Source organism: Vigna unguiculata, chromosome 3, assembly GCF_037176805.1.
Source record: "Vigna unguiculata cultivar grain cowpea cultivar isolate G323 ecotype 2 chromosome 3, ASM3717680v1, whole genome shotgun sequence".
Classification (NCBI taxonomy): Eukaryota; Viridiplantae; Streptophyta; class Magnoliopsida; order Fabales; family Fabaceae; genus Vigna; species Vigna unguiculata.
The window spans coordinates 58,664,850-58,685,042 of NC_140794.1; the positions used below are offsets into that span (position 1 = coordinate 58,664,850).

At 29.7% G+C, this 20,193-nt stretch overlaps 2 protein-coding genes and 2 long non-coding RNA genes across 5 annotated transcripts; 3 read left to right on the plus strand and 1 right to left on the minus strand.

Annotated features, from left to right (window-relative positions):
• LOC146887975 (uncharacterized) lies at positions 1 to 3,026 on the plus strand. 2 transcript variants are annotated; one of them, XR_014993779.1, is made up of 3 exons: positions 1 to 219; positions 817 to 857; positions 1,841 to 3,026. It is a non-coding gene; the product is annotated as an uncharacterized LOC146887975 (long non-coding RNA). The 2 variants fall into 2 exon arrangements; XR_014993778.1 differs by lacking the exon at positions 1,841 to 3,026 and having other exon boundaries at positions 817 to 1,353.
• A 5-nt stretch (positions 3,027 to 3,031) lies between these two features.
• On the plus strand, positions 3,032 to 4,908 carry LOC146887976 (uncharacterized). The gene is made up of 2 exons (XR_014993780.1): positions 3,032 to 3,136; positions 4,694 to 4,908. It is a non-coding gene; the product is annotated as an uncharacterized LOC146887976 (long non-coding RNA).
• A 6,703-nt stretch (positions 4,909 to 11,611) lies between these two features.
• LOC114176907 (GDSL esterase/lipase At1g74460-like) lies at positions 11,612 to 13,504 on the plus strand. Its single transcript, XM_028062102.1, has 5 exons — positions 11,612 to 11,899; positions 12,112 to 12,242; positions 12,324 to 12,563; positions 12,663 to 12,912; positions 13,091 to 13,504. The coding sequence occupies exons 1-5, from the start codon at positions 11,662 to 11,664 to the stop codon at positions 13,336 to 13,338; spliced, it is 1,107 nt and encodes a 368-aa protein (XP_027917903.1). The 5' UTR covers positions 11,612 to 11,661; the 3' UTR covers positions 13,339 to 13,504.
• Positions 13,505 to 15,347: 1,843 nt separating this feature from the next.
• Positions 15,348 to 16,185, minus strand: LOC114179250 (uncharacterized). Its single transcript, XM_028065517.2, has 3 exons — positions 16,027 to 16,185; positions 15,879 to 15,937; positions 15,348 to 15,761 (listed from the first exon to the last, which is right to left on the minus strand). The coding sequence occupies exons 1-3, from the start codon at positions 16,118 to 16,120 to the stop codon at positions 15,642 to 15,644; spliced, it is 273 nt and encodes a 90-aa protein (XP_027921318.1). The 5' UTR covers positions 16,121 to 16,185; the 3' UTR covers positions 15,348 to 15,641.
• Positions 16,186 to 20,193: the final 4,008 nt, after the last annotated feature.

Below are 20,193 nucleotides of genomic sequence, written 5' to 3' on the forward strand. Positions count from 1 at the left end.
AGTGTTCTTGTCTTGGTGTTGGGTATTGGTTTTTATTTTGAGTGGCTGTCATGGTGCCACGTTATAGGGGAGAGTGGTTGATCTTTAATGCTCTCTTAAAACATTTCGTACTGTGCTTCGCACTTCATTAACTTGCTCCTGTTTTGACACGTCATCCTCACCTCACTATTCGTCCTTCAAAGCTAGCTAAACGTGTCACGTGCGAGAAGCAGAGTTTGTGTGAGTATCTGTGTTCCCACTTAATTTTGCTCCGGTTACTTACAAGTATGGAAATTAAAAAAAAAAAAAAAAAAAACATTTTATAATACGCTTTATAATAAAAGAAACTTCTTTTCCCATTTTTTTTTTCTCTTACCATTCTTTTCCTCATTTCACAAATGTGCTGTGATCTATAAAATGGAAAGGAACTTTTTGACTCTTCTTCTCTCCTACCCCATTTTCGCCTGGTTAAGCAACACAACACCCTAGTTTGGGTACCGTTTCCTTTTTCTTTTTTTTTTTTGTGATTTTCATTTTCTATTTATAACTCACAATATCTTGTGGTGAGTGGTTTTGGTTTGTCTTGCTTTACTCTTTGATGTTCTTTTGAGCTAATTTTTCTATTTCCCCAAAATTTTAGGGAATTTCTTTGGTTTTGACAATTCTTTCTGGAGTTTATATGAATTGCGAGTATAACAGGAATTTCACCGTCGAGTTTTATTTTCTATTATTTGTTTATTTACTGTTGGTCTTTTTCTCTTCATATATTTTATTTACAAATTATGTTATTTATTTATCATAACTCAGCCATTAGTTTTTGTGGGGAATTTATACTAGGTGTGGCCAACTACTTGGAGTTTTATGAAGTGCCCAGAAAGGTTGCGTTTTTGGTTTTTGTACTTCTTTACTTTCATCTTTTCTTTCTTTTTTTCATCACGACAAAATTTTCTATTTTTATTCTTTTATTTTAACCTTTTTTATTCATATGTTTTGAGAATTTATTTTATGGTCTTTAATTGCACATTCAAATTTGGTTCATGTCCGCTCCTGTCAAATCATAATGAATTTGCTTAGTTGTATATTCAATTTCATACTCTTTTATGCACAGGCAAACGTGTTTGTATAAAGTTATGTTTGTGCTTGATAATTGTCTCGCAATCTAAACTCGGTTTTATATTTTACTATCTATATTTCACTCTATTATTTATATTTATTTTTTGATGCATTGGGTTACGTTATTGTAATTAAAATTTCATTGTTATTGATATGTATGTTATCGTCTACTCATGGAAGTTAACAGGGCGGGTAAGGGACGGATAGTAACTCTTCCATGTTTTATCAGTTGAATAAATATTCGTCCCATATTCATATCTATATTCATCGGGTATCCGTTATAGGGGTATCCGCCTATTTTTTTCATAAATTAAAATAAAATTGTCAATACCCAATTTCGTATGAGTGAATAAATTTATTTTCAAAAAATAAAAATAAAAGTAAAAAATAAGGTGAAACAAAATTTTCTTTAAATATTTTCAAACTTTAATTTTAGAAAAAAAGAAAGAAAAAAAAGAGAAAAAAAAAAGGAGGAAGAGCCTAATTTGTTATTAATTTTTATGAGCCCAATAACTCAAATATTGTCTACCTTTGTTCTAATTAATAATAATATAATAATAATAATATAATAATAATTAGAAGCAATATCTCTTCAAATAGTAAGAATCAATATTATTAATTAGGATTAATTTTGTACTCTGATATGTTATTGATGATGATGGATTTTGTGCTCTGATTTGCTGCGAGTTGATACTCATAATTTGCTACTATCATGACCAAAATTTCTTCCTTATATTGTTCGTTACAGTTAAGGCTGAGATTGTGTTGATATTGCAAGGTACGCACTCTTTGTCATGACCGAAGAAAAATATTCTCTACACTTCTCTAATTCTTTCCCATCATCACTCTCACATACACACCTCATTTTTTATCTCTCTTTAAAAAAAAAACATATCGAAGGAGGTAGAAAAAAAAATAATTTGTACACTCTCTCTTTCTCTCTCATTACCACCTATACATATCCATCTCATTTTTATCTCTCTGAAAAACAGAAAACACAAAAATATTAGCAAATGAGACAAAGAATAAAAATAGAGAAAAGGTGAGGAAATATTGAACATTTTTTGAGGTAGGTCACTGCTAGTTGCTTTTTTTTTTCTTTTGATTTATTTTTATCAATTTTTATTAATACTTTTGAATCATTAAAAATATTTTTTCTCATTTCTTTGATGTATGTTCGACTGCTCGCGTCGCATGATACCCATTCTAGACTTTCGTTCCTTATTTTTTTTTTAAATATATATCAAACTAAGAATCAAAGATAGTTTTCTTTGTTTACTCTTTAATATTTATCTGGGTGCTCACGTCGCAGTGACATTCACGTTCACTTTTAAATAATTTTGAAAAAAATATGAAAAATTATAAAAGATTAAAAGAATCAAAGATTAAAAAAAAATTATTTTTAATGTCTGTTTGGCCTTTGGCGTTGTGTGACACCAATATTAACATAATACTAAAAATTTAAATAAAAAGGTTTTCAAAATTGTTAAAAAAATTAAATCATTTTTCAAATATTTTTCCAAATAGTTTTTCATAAAAAACTACGTAACCCTGATTCATTCTCCATTGACATGGAGATACGTTTAATACCTTCCCTACGCGTAACTGACTCCCGGACTTAAATTCTGGTTTTTCGTAGATCTTAGCTTTTTTTGTATGGTTTTCCATAGTTTCCTATAATAACTATGGTGGCAACTCCAAACTCTATTTTTACAAATTTTAATTTTTGGTTTATTGTCCCGTCGCGATTTCAGTTGCGACAAAAATAAAATAAAATACATCATTGTCATAAATTTTAAATAAAGTTCGTTCAAATAAACTCAAGTTCATACAAGTCCAAATAATTATAAAAGTAAATATAAGATGATGTTCAATACAATGGAAATTCTTTAATTAGTGATTTGATCAACAAACTCACTTTCTCCGATTGATTCATGAAAGGAGAGAAAAGAGTGTCAATGGATGTACTTGGAAGAAGACAACATACCAATACTTGAAGCTGGAAGGATGAAGACAAAAGTTTCACGGGTACGGGTAGCCACAGGTACGAATACTATGATACCCGTACCCGCCCCATTAACATGCGGGTATCAAAAATACTCGTACCTATGGATAACGGGTATCCATTTTTAATATTCGTTTCTTATCCGTTGCGGGTTTTATCCACGGATATCCACAGATACAAATTTTTTTGACATCCATAATCCTACTTCATCAAATTAAAAAGTAGAATAATTAATGTAATTAAAATTTATTTTTCAATTAAAAATTAATATAAAGGTGCAACCTAATTAAAAATTAAAATAATTAATCTTTTCTAACCACAAATTTTGAATACACAAATACACAAGAAATTTTTATTTTGTCTTTATAATTTCATTTCAATCATCTTTATATCTCTGTATTTTATTATTTATATTTTAAATATTAAAATTGGATTAATTTCTACCTCTACTAAAAATCAATCACTACTTTATTAGTAAACATTCCTTATTTTTCCACTAGTAGAGTAAAGAAAAACTCTAACATTTTTTTTTCATCCTCTCAATATACCGGAAAACATACATCCACATGCGAAAAGTACTTGTTGTCTCCTACATGCTTAATTTTGATTAAGGATCGACAAAGATTAATTTTATTGTTTGTGTTTGGTGATATATATTATGTTTAAATAAAAGCTAAAGTCTACAATTCTTATTATAATCCTACGATTTATAATTATATGAACACAATTTTTTATGATTATATGAACACGAATTTAATAACCTTGATCGTAATATCTTAAAACCAAATATAAGATGATATCCCAGGACTAAACAGTAAAAAGACTTCAATTAAGTTTGAATATCGTATATTAAAACCTTCTTGAAGGTCTAAAAATAATTGCTCATAGAAAAATTGATGCATTTGAAGATATGATATAAGAACTTACGAATAACTTGGAATAATCATACACTATATATGTATGTGTGTTATTTTTTTTTTTCTTTCCGTAATTTCATTTACTTAATATTTTTATTATTAATTAAATTTGATTATTGTTATACTAAATTCAGGTGCAAATTCTTTTTGCATAAATAGATATTCAATTTTGTTCCCTCTACTAAGTTGCATAAAATGTTGTTGCAAAGTTAAATTAGCGTTATTGTAGTTTTTTTTTTCTCTACTAAGTAGTATATATTTATTTGAATTAAATCAAATATAATGGTTTAACATCAAAATTAGATCAAATTACAAGTTTGAATTTTTTGTTGATGAAATCTCCGATTATGAAAGATATTATTAATACTTAATAAAATTATCCCTACTCGGATATAAATCAGTTGTCTATATGAGACAAATTACATAAATTAGTGAATATATTTGTATTGGAAAGGAATATGATTTATTAAAAGAAGCAGGTGGTTTAGGAAATATTTGGTGAGCATGGTTTTTTGGAATTGGAAGTGATGATGATGGTAGTAGTAAAAGTTGTGATGTAGTTATTAGAATTTTGGGATGAGAGGTAAATTATTGAGTCTCACATCTGCATAGCTATGTAACAAACAAATATGCCTCATTGCTATTTCATTCTAATTTTGTGATGTTTCCACGTGAGAAGGTTCAGGTCTCTCTCGTTTTAACATAATCATGATTACACACGTGGAAGCTGACGCGGAGGCGGTTGCAAATGTTAATCGGTCTCTGTTCGTAAGATTTCCTACAGACAAGTATATAAACATTGCTGTAATAAAAATATATTTGTAAAATTTAAATTAACTCTATTTTTCAGAATTAACTTAATAAAATGAAGGATAATAGGTTTTTATTATAAAATGAAGGTATATTCAACGGTGTTCTCTGAAGTTTCGAAACCACCTTTTGGTGTCAAGAAGAGTTCATACTGATCACGTTCCTTGGAATGATGACACTTATAATCAGGCCATTTCTTCCAACACCCCCATAATTCTAATTTGCACCTCTACAAATTTCAAAATTTCAAGTTTATCCTCATGAAAATAAATTCATTATGTTGGGTAATTAGTATAATGGTGTTGGAGTTTTTTTTATATATTTGTGAAGGTTCTTGTGGTAGCTTGGTGGAGGCGGGTTGTGGTGGTTGGTGGCGTTGGGCGTTCGCGTATATGTATGAATTCATAGTATAGGATTTTCAGTTTTAATTTTGGGTTGTACAATTTAAATATATTTTTTATTATACAATATAAATGTCAATCAGAAATTTTTTAGTTCTAAAATATCTAATTCGAAATATAAATTTATCCAGATGAAATAGTTCAACAATTTAATTTTTTTATGAGCAAAACAAACATCCTTAACTAGTCATGCATGTGGATTAGTGTGGTAGCAGTGCTTAATTAGTGTCTCATCTCTGTCTTGTAGGGATGGCAACGGGCGGAGTGGGGATGGGTTTCGCTATCCCATACTCATCTCCGCATAAAAAATTCATCATCATTCCAATATCTAAATCCAACGGGTATCAAATTTTTGTCTCATCCCCATCTCCACCGAGTAACGGGTATAATCTCGTACCCATACCCGTACCCGTGTTCTAACTATTTTAATATTAATTTTTATAAGAAAAAAAATTACGGTAAAGAAAACATAATATTATCAAATATTCAATATTATGAGGCTCGTTGTTTCTTCCATATCAAATACTTTGAAATAAATTATAATTGTTACATATTAGATTAGAAAACCAAATAAAATTTCATGAGAACCAAAACATTTATTAAATTTGCAAATTATAACATTGATGAAACTTAGTTGATAAAATTAAAAAATATTTCAAAAAAATATAAAAGGAAAACAAATATTCAAATTAAAATATATTTTAAATGTTTGTTTACTTCAATTTTTTAAATTCTAATGAATCTCTTTTTTTATACACTAATAAAAGTTATAATATATCACTTGATCAAAATGACACAAAAAACAAATAATAAACATAATAATAAAATTTTGACATAGATTTTGTATATTTTGAACTTCAATATATGTTGGATAGTGACAAATAAATATTCATAGAAATTACATTAAATTTTTATATTGTAGTAAGTAAAAGTTATTTATACAATTAAAGTAAAAAAATTACAGTATGATTAATAATGAGTTATAAAATAAAAAATAATTAGATAGAATATATCGAAATATTATTCTACATGATGAAAATAAACAATAAATAAAAATATTAAAAAACTAACAAATATGTGTTTTAGAAATAATTTAAGAGACTATTGAAAGAAATTGCACAAAGAAAATCAAATGTATAATTAAGGTATGATAAGATGAAAAATACCTTAAAGAACTAATTATTAAATTATGTTTGAAGTGGTTAAAATAAAATAGAAATATCATTAGTGACAAAAAAATTTGTCATTAAATTACAAATAAATTAGTAATTAAATTGGTCACTAAATCAAGTACCGATTCGATCATTGAATCGATCACTAATTTAATCACTGATTCAGACAATAAATCAATTACTACCACCAATGACAAAAAATAGTGACTGATATGACTTAATGACTAAATCAGTCACTATTTCATGTTTTTCTTGTAGTGAATTATCATATACTATTCATAAATATCATTATATATATATAATATATATATATATATATGTATATATATACATACATACATATATATATATATATGTATGTATGTATATGTATGTATATGTATGTATACATATGTATGTATGTATATATATGTATACATACATATACATACATATATATATATATATATATATATATATATATATATATATATATATATATAACTTTAACCACATCAAACATAATTTAAAGTGAAAAAGATTACAGTATGATTAATAATGAATTATAAAATAAAAAATAATTAGATAGAATATATTGAAATATTTTTTTACATGATGAAAATAAACAATAAATAAAAATATTAAAAAACTAACAAATGTGTGTTTTAGAAATAATTTGAGAGACTATCGAAAGAAATCGCACAAAGGAAATCAAATGTATAATTAAGGTATGATAAGATGAAAAATATCTTAGAAAACTAAGAAAATTTTTAAAATATCAACATATATACTCAATGGTTGAAAAATAACGAAAATTATTTTAATGAAACAAAAGTTTTTCAAATTAAACAAATAATAATAATAATAATAAGTAAATAATTTTTGTTATATTACCTTAAATTGAGAGTATAAACATTTTCATGTGAAAGAAAAATATATAATAAATAAAAATATTAAAAAATAATATAAATATTAAAATGTGAGGCATAATTTTTTTTAATTAACATGCATCATTTTAACATAATTACATAAATGTTATGATAAGATAAAAAATATATTGGAGATGTGAATGAGCTTCATGACAAACCAAATAATTAAAAGAAATAGAATATATATATATACATATATATATATATATATATATATATGGTTACTTAATTAATTGTAAATATTTTAATAATTTAAACGAAAATACAGATATGGCGAGGACGAGTATTATGGCGGGAATATGTACATCCTCATACCCAACTGAAAAAAGTCGGAGATTTCCTATACCCATACTCATACCCAGTCAAAACAGGAACAAGTTTGGACAATACCCACAAGGACAAGTTTATTTGCCATCTCTATTGTTTTGTCTTGACATCACCTAAATTTATCCATAGTAGCTTAACCAACATTATTAAAGTTAGAGTGAAATCTAATCACATCTGATCACTACAAGAATTGCGTGTTTTTAGCATATTTAAATTTGCGTCCATCAACGGACTTCATTAAAGTCGGCCCAACCCACTCTACAACAATTTAAAATAAAGTAAATTATATTAGATTAAAATCATGGGCTCAACACTATTATCAATACCTTTTTAAAAAATATAAATGTTTAACCACAGAAACGTTTGTTAAAATAAGAAACAATTAAACGCGCACTCAAACTCAAAGAGTACATTAATCTTGTATTTAAATTAAATATTTAATAAACGTTTCATTTGAAAGAACCGTTTCATTTCCCTATATCATTTTTTCCCTTCTTGCTCTAAATCCCTTGTTCTCTTCTCTCCAATTACAAAATTACACGTTTTTTTTCTTTTCAATTTTGCTCTAAATCTTTAGTACTTTTCTCCAGGCAAACACATTATCTCTCAAAACAGGACCTCTTTGTGTTTTATCATTGAACAACTTATACAAATTCCGTGAGGGACGATCATGACCGGTACTGATGCGGGAATCAAAATAATATATCTAAAATTTATATATTTAATTGTTATTTTGTTGGATGTTTTATTTTTAGAAAAAGAATATATTTTAAGTTATATTTGATACGGACCCATTTTAAATAAGTTTTTTTGAATTTCATCTCTTTGGCGGTTAATTAGATATTTTCGTATTTGAAGACGTTTTTCTGGATCACGTTCCAAATAATTAATATAAAACCATTCACCTATAATTCTTTGAACCTTAAGAAGGACTCATCTGATTGAACAATTGGATCATTAGTATCATGTTTCACAATATCTGGAAGAGTTAGATTTGTCTGTCATGTTTCCATCTTCACGGGATAGCTTCCCTTTTATCAATTTTAAAAAATAAATTTATTCTTTTATTCTTCATCAATATACCTATCAAACAAATAAGACTAAAAAATAATTTATCATAATCTAATGAAAAATTAAGAGATTTAAATATTAGAAGAAAATTCAATGATAATAAAACTACAAATAAATCCAATTATAAAAAAAATACACAGTATAATATTTTTTCTTCTATGTTCATAAAATAAAGAATTAATATACAAGAGGTTCGTTAAATAAATTATTAAACTAATATTTAACTATCAATTGAGATATAAAAGAATTATAAAACTAATGAGAAACAAAAATAATAGATTTTTTTTCTCTTCAAAAACCCAACCCAAGAAAATATGTGAGAATGAAAGTCAAGCCATAATGGAAAAAAATTTCTTGATAAATTTTTTTATTTTTTATTATGTTTGATTTTATATTTTATTATTAAAATTAATTATTATATTTAATAAAGAAATAAAATATTTGATTTAATCATCATTAATTTGTAATATATTACCTAATATCTATAATATAAAAAAATTAAAATACCTATAATGTAACAAAAAAATTCAAATTTTTTGGGGGGCCATGCCCCCTAGTTACCACAATGCTCTGCCATTGAGCTTTGCAACCATGGCATCACCAAACAACCTCCTCGCTTCTATTGTGGCGAAATCTATGTCTTGTTCTCGCAAAAACTTTTGAAACAACATGGGGGAAATGTTATCGCACAAACTTTCAATGTTCAACAAATTGAAAAACTTTAACAAGTTCACAAAATTAAGCAAAGACTTTGGAGAATTAGATAATAAATTGATAATTCAACATTTCATCATATTCATATTCGTTATTTGACATATACTATGTATTTTTCAGATTTTAGCTCATTTAAAAATATATAATACTTGTCTTTTCTAGTTGTACAAAAAGTTGGAATGTTCATGCAAAAGCCTAGAGGAGAAGTAACCGATGTACACAAGTACAATTTTTATGTGGGCCAGCCTACGCAAGTTGTAGGCTTGTAGGCTAGACTTTTGTGAGCTAGTGGACTCAAGATCTCGGTCTGCCCTGCATTTTTTTAGCTGGTCTATGGATCGGCCCGCTAAGCCAAGTCCACATTGTCACCCCTAATCATGAATAACTTGTTTACGATATCTTGTATGGACTAACATCATAGCTATTTGTCTATCATTGCCTTAAAATGTATCACCACTTGTTGTAGTCATAACTCTACATATTACATATTAATAAAAAATACCACTAAATACACTTTTTTTCAAAATAAAAAAAAATTATATTTTAAATTAATTCAAAATATACTTTTGAATAAGATAATGCATTTTGGATTGTATACAATCCAAAACCTATTTTCAAATTGAAATTACATTCTAGTTTATTGAAAATATATTTTCAAATTGCACAATTTAAAATTCATCATCCAAAAATTTGTTTTGGAGTACATGATATAATCTATAATGTATATAAGTTTTGAAAAAGTATTTTGGATTTTACTATCTAAAATCTTCTTATAATACCCAATCCTAAATAAATAACACAACATGTGAAAACGGAAAAAAATTACAAAAATCCAAGACGGTTCCTGCTACAAACAAAGTGTTCCGGTAGTAGTAGCTATCAAATAAAAAATTAAAGAGGAGTCAAGAAGAGGGGATGCATGACTACTGCTATGGAAGAAGAATAAGATGAAACGGGGAAAAGGAGGAGTTTATGTTCATATTATATATAGGGTAAAATGGTCATTTCACCGCCAAGAAGGTACATACTAAAATTGTAGAAGTGTAGGAAGAAATGGCCCTACAATCAATGCTTATTTTTTGGAAATTGTATTGATTAACTTGTTGATTGTGATTAAAAATAAACTCAGGTGGATGGGGTAATTATATGAGAGTATGAGTTATTAATTATCAAGTTCCTCTAAAAATTGTGAAGGTGGTGAAGTTTGGGGAATGGAAGATGAGCCGTTTTAATTTTAAGCATGAAAAATGTTTTTTTATTTTATTTATAATGAATGATTGACATGTATGCAGTGGTAATCGTAATGAAATCAATACAGTAGGACTTAAATTTTAATAGAAATTAGATGGAGAAAAAATAATATCAAAAGCACTAAAACAATCTCCAAATAAAATAAGATACAAAATATTTTTTTATATTTCTAAAATCATGTGAAAATCATTTTTAAATTCGCTAAAATATCTTTTTTACTCCTAACACAAACAATGTTTTTAAAAACAATTTAAGTTTAGAACCTAAAAACTAATATTATGACTCAACTGGCCTTAATTTTTAGGATAAAATAATCTTTTAGTTTTTAAAGTGGAAAACATTATTGTATTAGTCTCTAAAATTTAAAAAAATCATGGAATACAAAATAAGTTCTTAAATTTAATTTTTTTATCGTTGCTTTACCTCTTGAATACATGTCTTGTCATGAATTTAAAATAATTATGTATATATTTGTAAGTTCGCATACTGCGCGTACTTGTACCCGTACATGTACATAAGTGAATTGCGAATTATGTGAGTATGTTTGGTGAAACCTTGAATCATTCTTTTTACATTGGTGTAGGAATTAGAGTTCCTGCTTGCGTTATGGGACAACATTTGTTTTCCGGTTCGGTGAACTTACCATTACAAGTTACTTACAACACCTTGTTTGTTGAGAATTCAATGTGAAATCTCACCCCAGATTTCAGGTTGCAACATTAACAAACTCTTGACTTCACCATTCGTTTCTGATTTTACTCTAAAATCATATGGGTAGTTGTAGTTGCTTTGAATCAATAAAAAAGTTGGTGTATCAAACCATCTACTCCGGGTTTTTGCATGCTCATGACATTTTCTCTATGTTGCTGCCAAACTTTTGAACAATCTCATCGCTCCAAATTAAAATTTCAAAATTCCCAGCAGATATAAAAAACCAACCCAAATGCTTAATGGCCATAGAAAGCGTAAAGAAGCATAACTTGCTACACAAACATGGACTTCAATCTTGCATTAGTTATTGTGCTAATCACCTTTTTTGGAATTGGTCTTGATGGATGCCATAGCAAGGTTGTGCAGTTCATTTTTGGAGACTCACTCTCTGATGTTGGTAATAACATGCATCTCTCCAGAAGCCTTGCTCAAGCAAGCTTGCCTTGGTATGGCATAGACATGGGAAATGGGTTACCTAATGGAAGGTTCACTAATGGTCGCACAGTAGCTGACATAATAGGTAACCCTTTTAGTTTTAGCATGCATGCACTTTGCAATCACTGAATATACGAGAACCTAACCCAATTGGTATCAGCATTTGGGTTGTTGAATTCTCAGAAAGAAAATGATTTTTGACTACTAAGTTTTGACAACTTTCAAGAGAGAGTTGTCAAAATTTAGGAGTGAAAAAATTATTTTCCATACTAATAATACTAATGTTGTACATTTCAGGTGACCGTACTGGCCTCCCTAGGCCTCCTGCATTCCTGGATCCATCTGTGAGTGAAGAAGTTATACTAGAAAATGGTGTGAACTATGCTTCTGGTGGTGGCGGCATTTTAAATGAAACCGGTGCCTATTTTGTGAGTGTCATGATTCATACACTATGTATCTTACAGGCTTTATGCAAGTACATTCGGATGAAAATTGTGCTTCTTTTGCAGATCCAAAAGTTTTCCCTGGACAAACAAATTGAGCTATTTCAGGGGACACAAAAGTTAATCAGAGGTAAAATTGGAAAAAGCGCCGCTGACAAGTTTTTCAAGGAAGGTCGTTATGTTGTTGCTTTAGGGAGCAATGACTTTATCAACAACTACTTGATGCCAGTTTACAGAGATTCATGGACATACAATGATGACACATTCCTGGACTACTTAATAGGAACATTGGAAAGACAACTAAAGGTTTACTTAGTTTATATATATATCCTAACACAACTTTTTTCTGTGTCTTTTTGCATCTAATGATTAAAATGTTTTCAATTATGGTATGTTTGTGTTTAGTTACTTCATAGTTTAGGAGCACGACAGCTGGTGGTTTTCGGGTTGGGTCCAATGGGCTGCATTCCCCTTCAAAGGGTGCTCAGTACAACTGGGAATTGTCGAGAAAAAGCGAACAAACTGGCTCTTAGCTTCAACAAAGGTGTAAGCGAGTTAGTAGATGACTTGGGGAAGCATTTTCCTGATTCAACCTATAGATTTGGAGATGCATATGATGTTGTCAACGATGTGATTAGCAATCCAAACAAGTATGGTAAGTAAATATGTTACTTTTCTGACAAACAGGATTCATACATCAAAGCACAGTGCATAAATCATTGGGATTTCGAACATCTAAAGCTTTCACAATGATCAAATTATTGAAAATTGAGCCATAGCTTGTGTGATGACTGCTGAGAGTAATTTACATCATAGCTACGTTTGCTTTGTAGGATTTCAAAACTCAGACTCACCATGTTGTTCCTTTTGGAATATTCGACCCGCCCTTACATGTGTACCTGCATCAAGTCTGTGCAAAGATAGAAGCAAGTATGTCTTCTGGGATGAGTACCACCCCACAGACAGTGCTAATGAGCTTATTGCAGATGAACTCATCAAGAAATTTGGACTTACGAATTCTGATCAAGGGGATGCACCTTCACCAGCTCCTGATGTTGCTCCATCTCCAGAAGACCAATGAATACCAGTGTCCCAACATAATAGTGCGTCTTAATAATCACACATAATTTCTTGTTAGAAAATAAGAACGAAACTTTGAATTTGTCCTTTCATTTTGCATCACACATGTAACCCACTAGTTAAGTGTTTAATTCTGTATTCTCTTCTTTAAGTTGAGGTTTTTAGTATCTTCTGTTGCAGCCATTTAAGCTTTCTATTTTACTATCGTAAAAGGTTTCATATCTTTCAATCTTAAGAAACATACATAGAGAGATAAAGTACAATATACTGAGGCAGTTGAAGATTGAAATAATTTTGTCACGGACCTGACATCAAGAGGGTTCTCAGATAATTCTCAACGACTGTTATGAGTGAAAGACCCCAAATGACTGAAAAGCATTAGCACTAAGGTGTGCATTTACGAGTGAAAACTTACTAGCACCTTCAGGTATATTAATCTCTTTCACTCTAATCGAGTTTATATTACTCAAAATTTAAGTACTAATCACGATTAGCTAATTGCATCCTCCAAATTAAGCTTTAGCTTGCAAAGATTGTGTCTGTTCTGTTGACTTCATTTACTTTCCATTCAGACTGCTAATGCTTAGCATAATGAGCTATTGCTACCAATTGATTTGGTCAGTAACAAGGAAACTTTCACAGTTAATTTGTTGACTATGTCATTAGTTTAGTATCTTTGGGTGCATCTCTGACGTTTAAGCAGACGATAGAATCCATATATTAACTCAGATCAACCAAAGTGCCAAACGTATTCTGAGACCGAGATAATTTTTCATTGCCTCCTATTCCATTTCTCGTTCCTCACATGGCACGGCACACAACTGAACAACGTCATAAAACTCCTACTTTTGAAAGCATGCAAATTAAGAGCACCACTTTGGATGACAGAAGATTCTGTAGATTTGGAAACTTTTAGTGTGGAAATTAATCTTGTAGCTTTTGCTTTAGAAGAAAAACCTATCTGGATTATAAAAAATACAGCACTCAGTTTATAATTCTAGGAATCAATACACAACATTAACGTGGACCTGTTTCACATACTAATGTCTGTGATATTTTATTGCAGAGAGATTGTGTATCTTCATTAGAATATGGTCTCTGTGAAACATCCTGTTATAGGCTTACACCTCCAAGACTTGTAATTTTTTGGTAGCATTACTTTATGCACATCAAGTATATTAAAATCAAATCTCCATACTTACGTGCAATGTACAGATACGAGTCTCTGATCTTATGTGCTTCTACTTAATTCTTCCACTAACTTCATATGTCACAATGAATATTATTAATTGGCCTTAAACTTTTATAGGATATGCTCGAGAAAAGGCGTATAGGGGAGTGGTAGACAAAACTATGTCCCCATCAACATTATTCATCGCTTTCTACGCTGTTCAAATGTACTTAGTGGCCAACTAACTTCATTACTAAAATTAAATAAACAATTTGGATTAGTTCCGATTTCACTTTCCAAGAACATGGTTATGCAATCCCAATCAACTTGCTCTCGGTGGACAAATGGTTATTCACTTTTAAATCTCCATATTTCTATTGTGGACAAAAGAAGGGCCAAAAAGAAAGCTTATACGTCTGTTTAATGCTTAATGCATCGCTAACTCGTGAGCAACTATTCACATAAACCATTGTTTATTTGGCGACTTAATATTGGGGTGGAGGGTTTTGGCACCATGAACGATCCGTTGCTATGCTTCCGAGAATTACTTTAATTGCATGCATGTAGTGTGGTATTACCAAAATAAGAAAATAAAATCTATGTACGTTTTCTTTCTGCATAGATTTATCAGTGGTTGGTTTTTGTTTCCACACGAATTCTTTGGGTGAGAACCCTTTAGAATACTTGCCACTATTTTGAAGACAAAACCGGTGAAATACAAATTTTGTAACTGTAATGCACAAATGAGCTTAATGCTCTTATCAGTTGAATAACATAAATCTGAAATTCGTATACATGGGTAAAAAAGCAGAATTTAACGAGTTTAACAGACACGCGAGTATAAAAGTGTTCATATTCTCGGTTAATCAGAAATAATCTTTGTCATGACTCAACAACATAGAAATTACTACATATGATAATTTGTGATTACGTAACAATATACACGACTTCTGCATTGTGAGTGCGTGTATTCTTTATTCTTGGCTGTAATCATACCAAAGAGTGGGGATGCAAGTCTTTTTAATCCATTAATTCTCTCATCATACATAACATAATTGCCTCCAGAGTTTACCAATTATGGCTACTTATATAAGATTGTACTACACAGAAAGCTACCTACACCATTTAACACGCTATGGTGCTTTTGGAGTGTGACGACCATTAGGCCCTGATGGGGAATAGTCAAGGAGTTCCAACTCCATCCTCTCAGTAATGGTTGGTTCCTCCAAGTGCCAGTATTTCTCATTCATAACCTGTTTTTGAATAAAAGGAACAATATAAGCTCATTGGCATGATGTCTGGTTAAAAAAAATGCTTTACGTGTCTTAAACAACATGGGAATAAGCATAAGATATCAAAGTGCACACCACCTTGTGGCTGTTCTCCGGTGTAAGACGAACTTTGGGGCTTTGCATAATGTTTTCGATTCCTGCTTATATAAACAAGCCCTTTGTCAGAAGATGAGAGAGAACTACAACTCTACTAGAACAAAATTAGAAGTCATGTAGTAGAATTTACTTGTAACGGGTATTGCTTTCAAGCACATAAGATGAGAAAGCCCGAGAAGAATCACGAATAAACGAAAGAAAGTGCCTGCCATCTTGTATTGCATTTGTCAACAGCAAATTCTGGTGTGGCTTCCCATTTGCCAGTTCTCAATATATACTAGTGCACGATATTTTTTCTGGATGTTATTTTAACATGGAAAATCCATTATGGAGGAGCAATCATGTTACCAAAGTCAAAAAGGTGACAGCAACCCATTATGGAGGAGCAATCACGTTCCACTCTTTGTAGAGCTTTTATCAGCTTGTGGCGTTTGAGAAATTGTTGAATGGTCCAGAATCATCATGTATCTGATTCTGATGAATTTCTACATATTTAAAATTTTCAATTTACAGTAAAAGAATAATGTGTGTTAAGCAGATATTAATATAAAGCATAATGATCCTGAATCATGTTATAATTAGTATTGAGGCGCAGAGAATTGTTAGGTGGAGATGAAAGTTATATTTTAAGTGAAAATGGAGCACACTATGGAAGTGGAAAGATGACACAGAAACGTTGGAGAAGTAAAACCTGTAGATTAATCGAAGTCAAAGGCTAGTGGGAAATGCAAAGGGCAGATTAATTGAACTGTACAGAGACAGAACAGGTAGGTACACCCTATAAACTCCCAACGGAAAACACCACTTAAACATTTGAGCCTTATGTATTAAGTAAAAGACAAGTGACATGTGATGTTTGAAACTCAGATAAAGCAGGGCCTTAAACAAAGACATAGATAAGAATGACATGAATTCTTAGAAAGGTTGACCCTGTATCAGGTGCAAGTTTTCTGAATTATAAACAATTTGTGTGTCTTCTAGAGTTAATTTGAGGTTTATTACCCCTATTGTTTTTGTGTGGACAAAGTGTAACATAAGAGTAAAAAAGCAGTGGTTGCACATTGGTTGGTGTTGCCGGGAGTGGAAGTCATCATAATGAAGAAGGTAGTCATGTGTTATTGCTAGGGTAGTGGGAACAATTTTCTCCACTAATCTCTGAAGTGGCAAGCAACTTTGCTACCTGTAGACCACAGAACCTCTGTTGCTACACAGAAAAACTGAAGCTATAAAAAATTCTATTTTTATCAACTTATTCATTTCATTTCTTGATGTTGTCGATAACTTCATGGGTGAGTTTTCTTCTCTAAAGATTCTAACATACTGTGAGAGAATTGTACATCTTCACACAACTTAACATATGCTTAAATAGAATAAAGGAACTTTGATTATGTTGAGTGATTCAGTTATAATCAAGAATTTAGTCTCCATGCTCTAGGAGGATCTTCACAAACACTTCAAGCTATTCTTTACCTTATAGTTTATTTGTAACTAAGAACAAATCAATTCTGACATTTTAATTAAAAATAAACATTCCAAAAATAATATATGGTTCATGATAATAGTCTATATACACATCGCAGTCATATTAACTTTTTTAATTAATTTAGGTAAAATTAATTTTAGTCAACTTTAAACAAATCAGAAACTCAATCTTTACACTATATCAATTAAAACAATGTTTATTGGCTAGATTTTTCTTTTGTCCTCTCTGGCTAGCTTTCTCCGACAATTTCCAAAAAAATGTCAACCTTAGTTCTTTGTTTTCAAATATGAATAAAATATCAAGAGTACCTAGAGTTATATTCGGGGGGGAAAATTATGTCTTGACACTTTACATGGAATAATAGCAAAATAAATGTTTTACACTATAATGTTGATTTCTAAGCTCTTCTTTTAGTGAGTAGCCAAATAATTTTTTAATAAATTAATCTATCACCAGCCATAAATAATATTAAAGAGAGATAAAAGGAGTAGAAAAGAAACATTCCTTCTTTTATTTTTATTTTCCTATTACTTTCCTTCCATCTTCACAAAAAGAATAGTGGTATGGGCCTTGGCCCAATGAAGAACTTAAGCTTCAGCTTTTACTTCATGCACTCCCACAATTTCTTTGTACACTCCTTCATATTTTCAAAATGACCATTTTGTCTTTCGAGAATGTGACTTTCAGATTATATATTCTAGAAACTTTCCGAAACAAACTTCTGACTTCGGAAATGAGATTCTTGAAACAATATTTTTTAAAACGCATAAAATACATTATGAAACAAACTTTCCAAAAAATAGTTTTCCAAAACATTTATACTTGTTTTTGAAACATATGAAATATATTTCGAAAAAAGTATTTTGAAACGAGTTTTCACTTTTTTTTTTCTTGCTTTGTGGCGTTCTCTCTCCCTTCGTCAAGTGCAGGAATCAATAGTTTTAATCTTTTAATAATGGGGTTGTGGGCTTGTTTATTGGGCAATTGCTTCCTTCTTCTCAAATTCAAAATTATTTCACATCCTAATTATCAATATCCAGCTTGTATACTTTTAGTTACATATTTTTATCTTAAAGTTTAGATTATTTTATATTTAGTTCATGAATATCTACACTATTGCTTTCATTATCACGGATAAACCACTCATGCGTTTAAATGTTGTTTTCCCTATAAAGAATAAAGCAAGGATGGATAAATAAATATATCCAAAATCATGAAAAAAAAAACAAAGAAACTTGAGTTGTGCAATGACCCTTCAAAATAAACTCAAAGCATTTCATAATGCGGATATTTCTTCACTATTCTAGACATAGTATGAAGAAAGCATATTTCTGGGAAAATATTTTCGGAAGGTTATAAAAGACATAATTGGTAAATTATTTCGAGTGATTCTAAATTTTATGTTTTCAAAAGAAATATTCTGAAAAATAATTTAAATTATTTTAAAACATATATTTTATAACATCTCATTTAACGATCTAAACCATCAAATTAAAACATTTTATATTTGATAACTCACAACATAGAACTCAAACATATAAATATAATATCACAATCATCCCAAAAAGTAAGATAAACTAAAATATAATTTATATATAAAACTATCTAAGAGTTTTCAAAAGAAAACATAACTCTAAACATTAATCATTTCTCTCTATTTGAGTATTTAAATGGTTATCAGAGCATTGTGATAACTATCAAGACAATCTCCACTTCAATGCATACACTACCACAATTTAAAATTAATTCTCCTTGAATTAGTATTAACACATTTTCAATCTCATATCATATATCAATAATTCATACAAAATTTCAAACCTTCCAAATCCAAAATCAGCCAATATCCAAAACAGATACTGATACACTCGCTCATCGAACAAGTCATCACGTTGGGTGAAAAGTACCTTCTCGACCAACAACAAACTGCTCGTCCAATGAGTATTTCACTGGGGCTCCAAAGGAAAATATTTTAATTTAATCGCCCATTGAGTAAAGGCTTGCCCAACAACTTTCAAATCAATGAGCCCCTGACTTGAAACTCGCCTAGTAAATATCATAATTCTACAAAATAGAAATTATGCATAACTCTACACTCCAAGAACATTTCAAAACTTTCCTCAAGACCTCCAGGATACCAAACACAACTCACACTCAAGTTTATATCAAACATTTATACCAATTGACTTCAATTACAATAATAAACACCAACATTTTCACACAACATCATTTAGAATTTAGATTCATTAATTTTCACACATCAAGTACTATTTTTCATCTCCGATACCAAAAATCAATCACAGTACAATTAAGTTTACAATTCTTAACATGTTCATGAATTAAAACAGTGAAATTAGTTTCCCTTACCTGTGAAACAACACCAACACCCAAAGAGAGTACTAATCCTCTTTCAAACCTAACAGAGTCCACAACTCAACCTAGGAACAAGTAAATGATCATGGAACATCATCAGAACCACTGATCAGTGAAAAAAATATGAAAGAAATACAGATGACACATGCAAGTTGAAATTCTTTCACATGCATAAAAATCTAAACTACTTACGAGAAAAGAGCAAAAATGGTTGTAGAGGAGAGATTTTTAAGGAAATAAAAGGTTTACAAATAATAAAATTCGTTTATAAAATTTCTATTTATATTTTAGTATGTTTATTCTCACATATTTCTTGATAAAAGAAATTATTATAAATTAATTTTATATTATATAAATTTTTTATGTTATCCGGAATCCTTATTTCAAAAATTGAAAGCATTTTAATTTATTTTTTAAAAGTACAACAATTTGAAAATATGTGAC

Coding starts and splice junctions, on each gene's coding strand:
- LOC114176907 (XM_028062102.1), top strand. CDS start 11,662: ATGGACTTCAATCTTGCATTAGTTATTGTGCTAATCACCTTTTTTGGA. Junction 11,900..12,111: donor CACAGTAGCTGACATAATAG/GTAACCCTTTTA, acceptor TGTACATTTCAG/GTGACCGTACTGGCCTCCCT. Junction 12,243..12,323: donor ATGAAACCGGTGCCTATTTT/GTGAGTGTCATG, acceptor CTTCTTTTGCAG/ATCCAAAAGTTTTCCCTGGA.
- LOC114179250 (XM_028065517.2), bottom strand. CDS start 16,120: ATGCAATACAAGATGGCAGGCACTTTCTTTCGTTTATTCGTGATTCTT. Junction 15,938..16,026: donor GAAAGCAATACCCGTTACAA/GTAAATTCTACT, acceptor TTATATAAGCAG/GAATCGAAAACATTATGCAA. Junction 15,762..15,878: donor CACCGGAGAACAGCCACAAG/GTGGTGTGCACT, acceptor ATTCAAAAACAG/GTTATGAATGAGAAATACTG.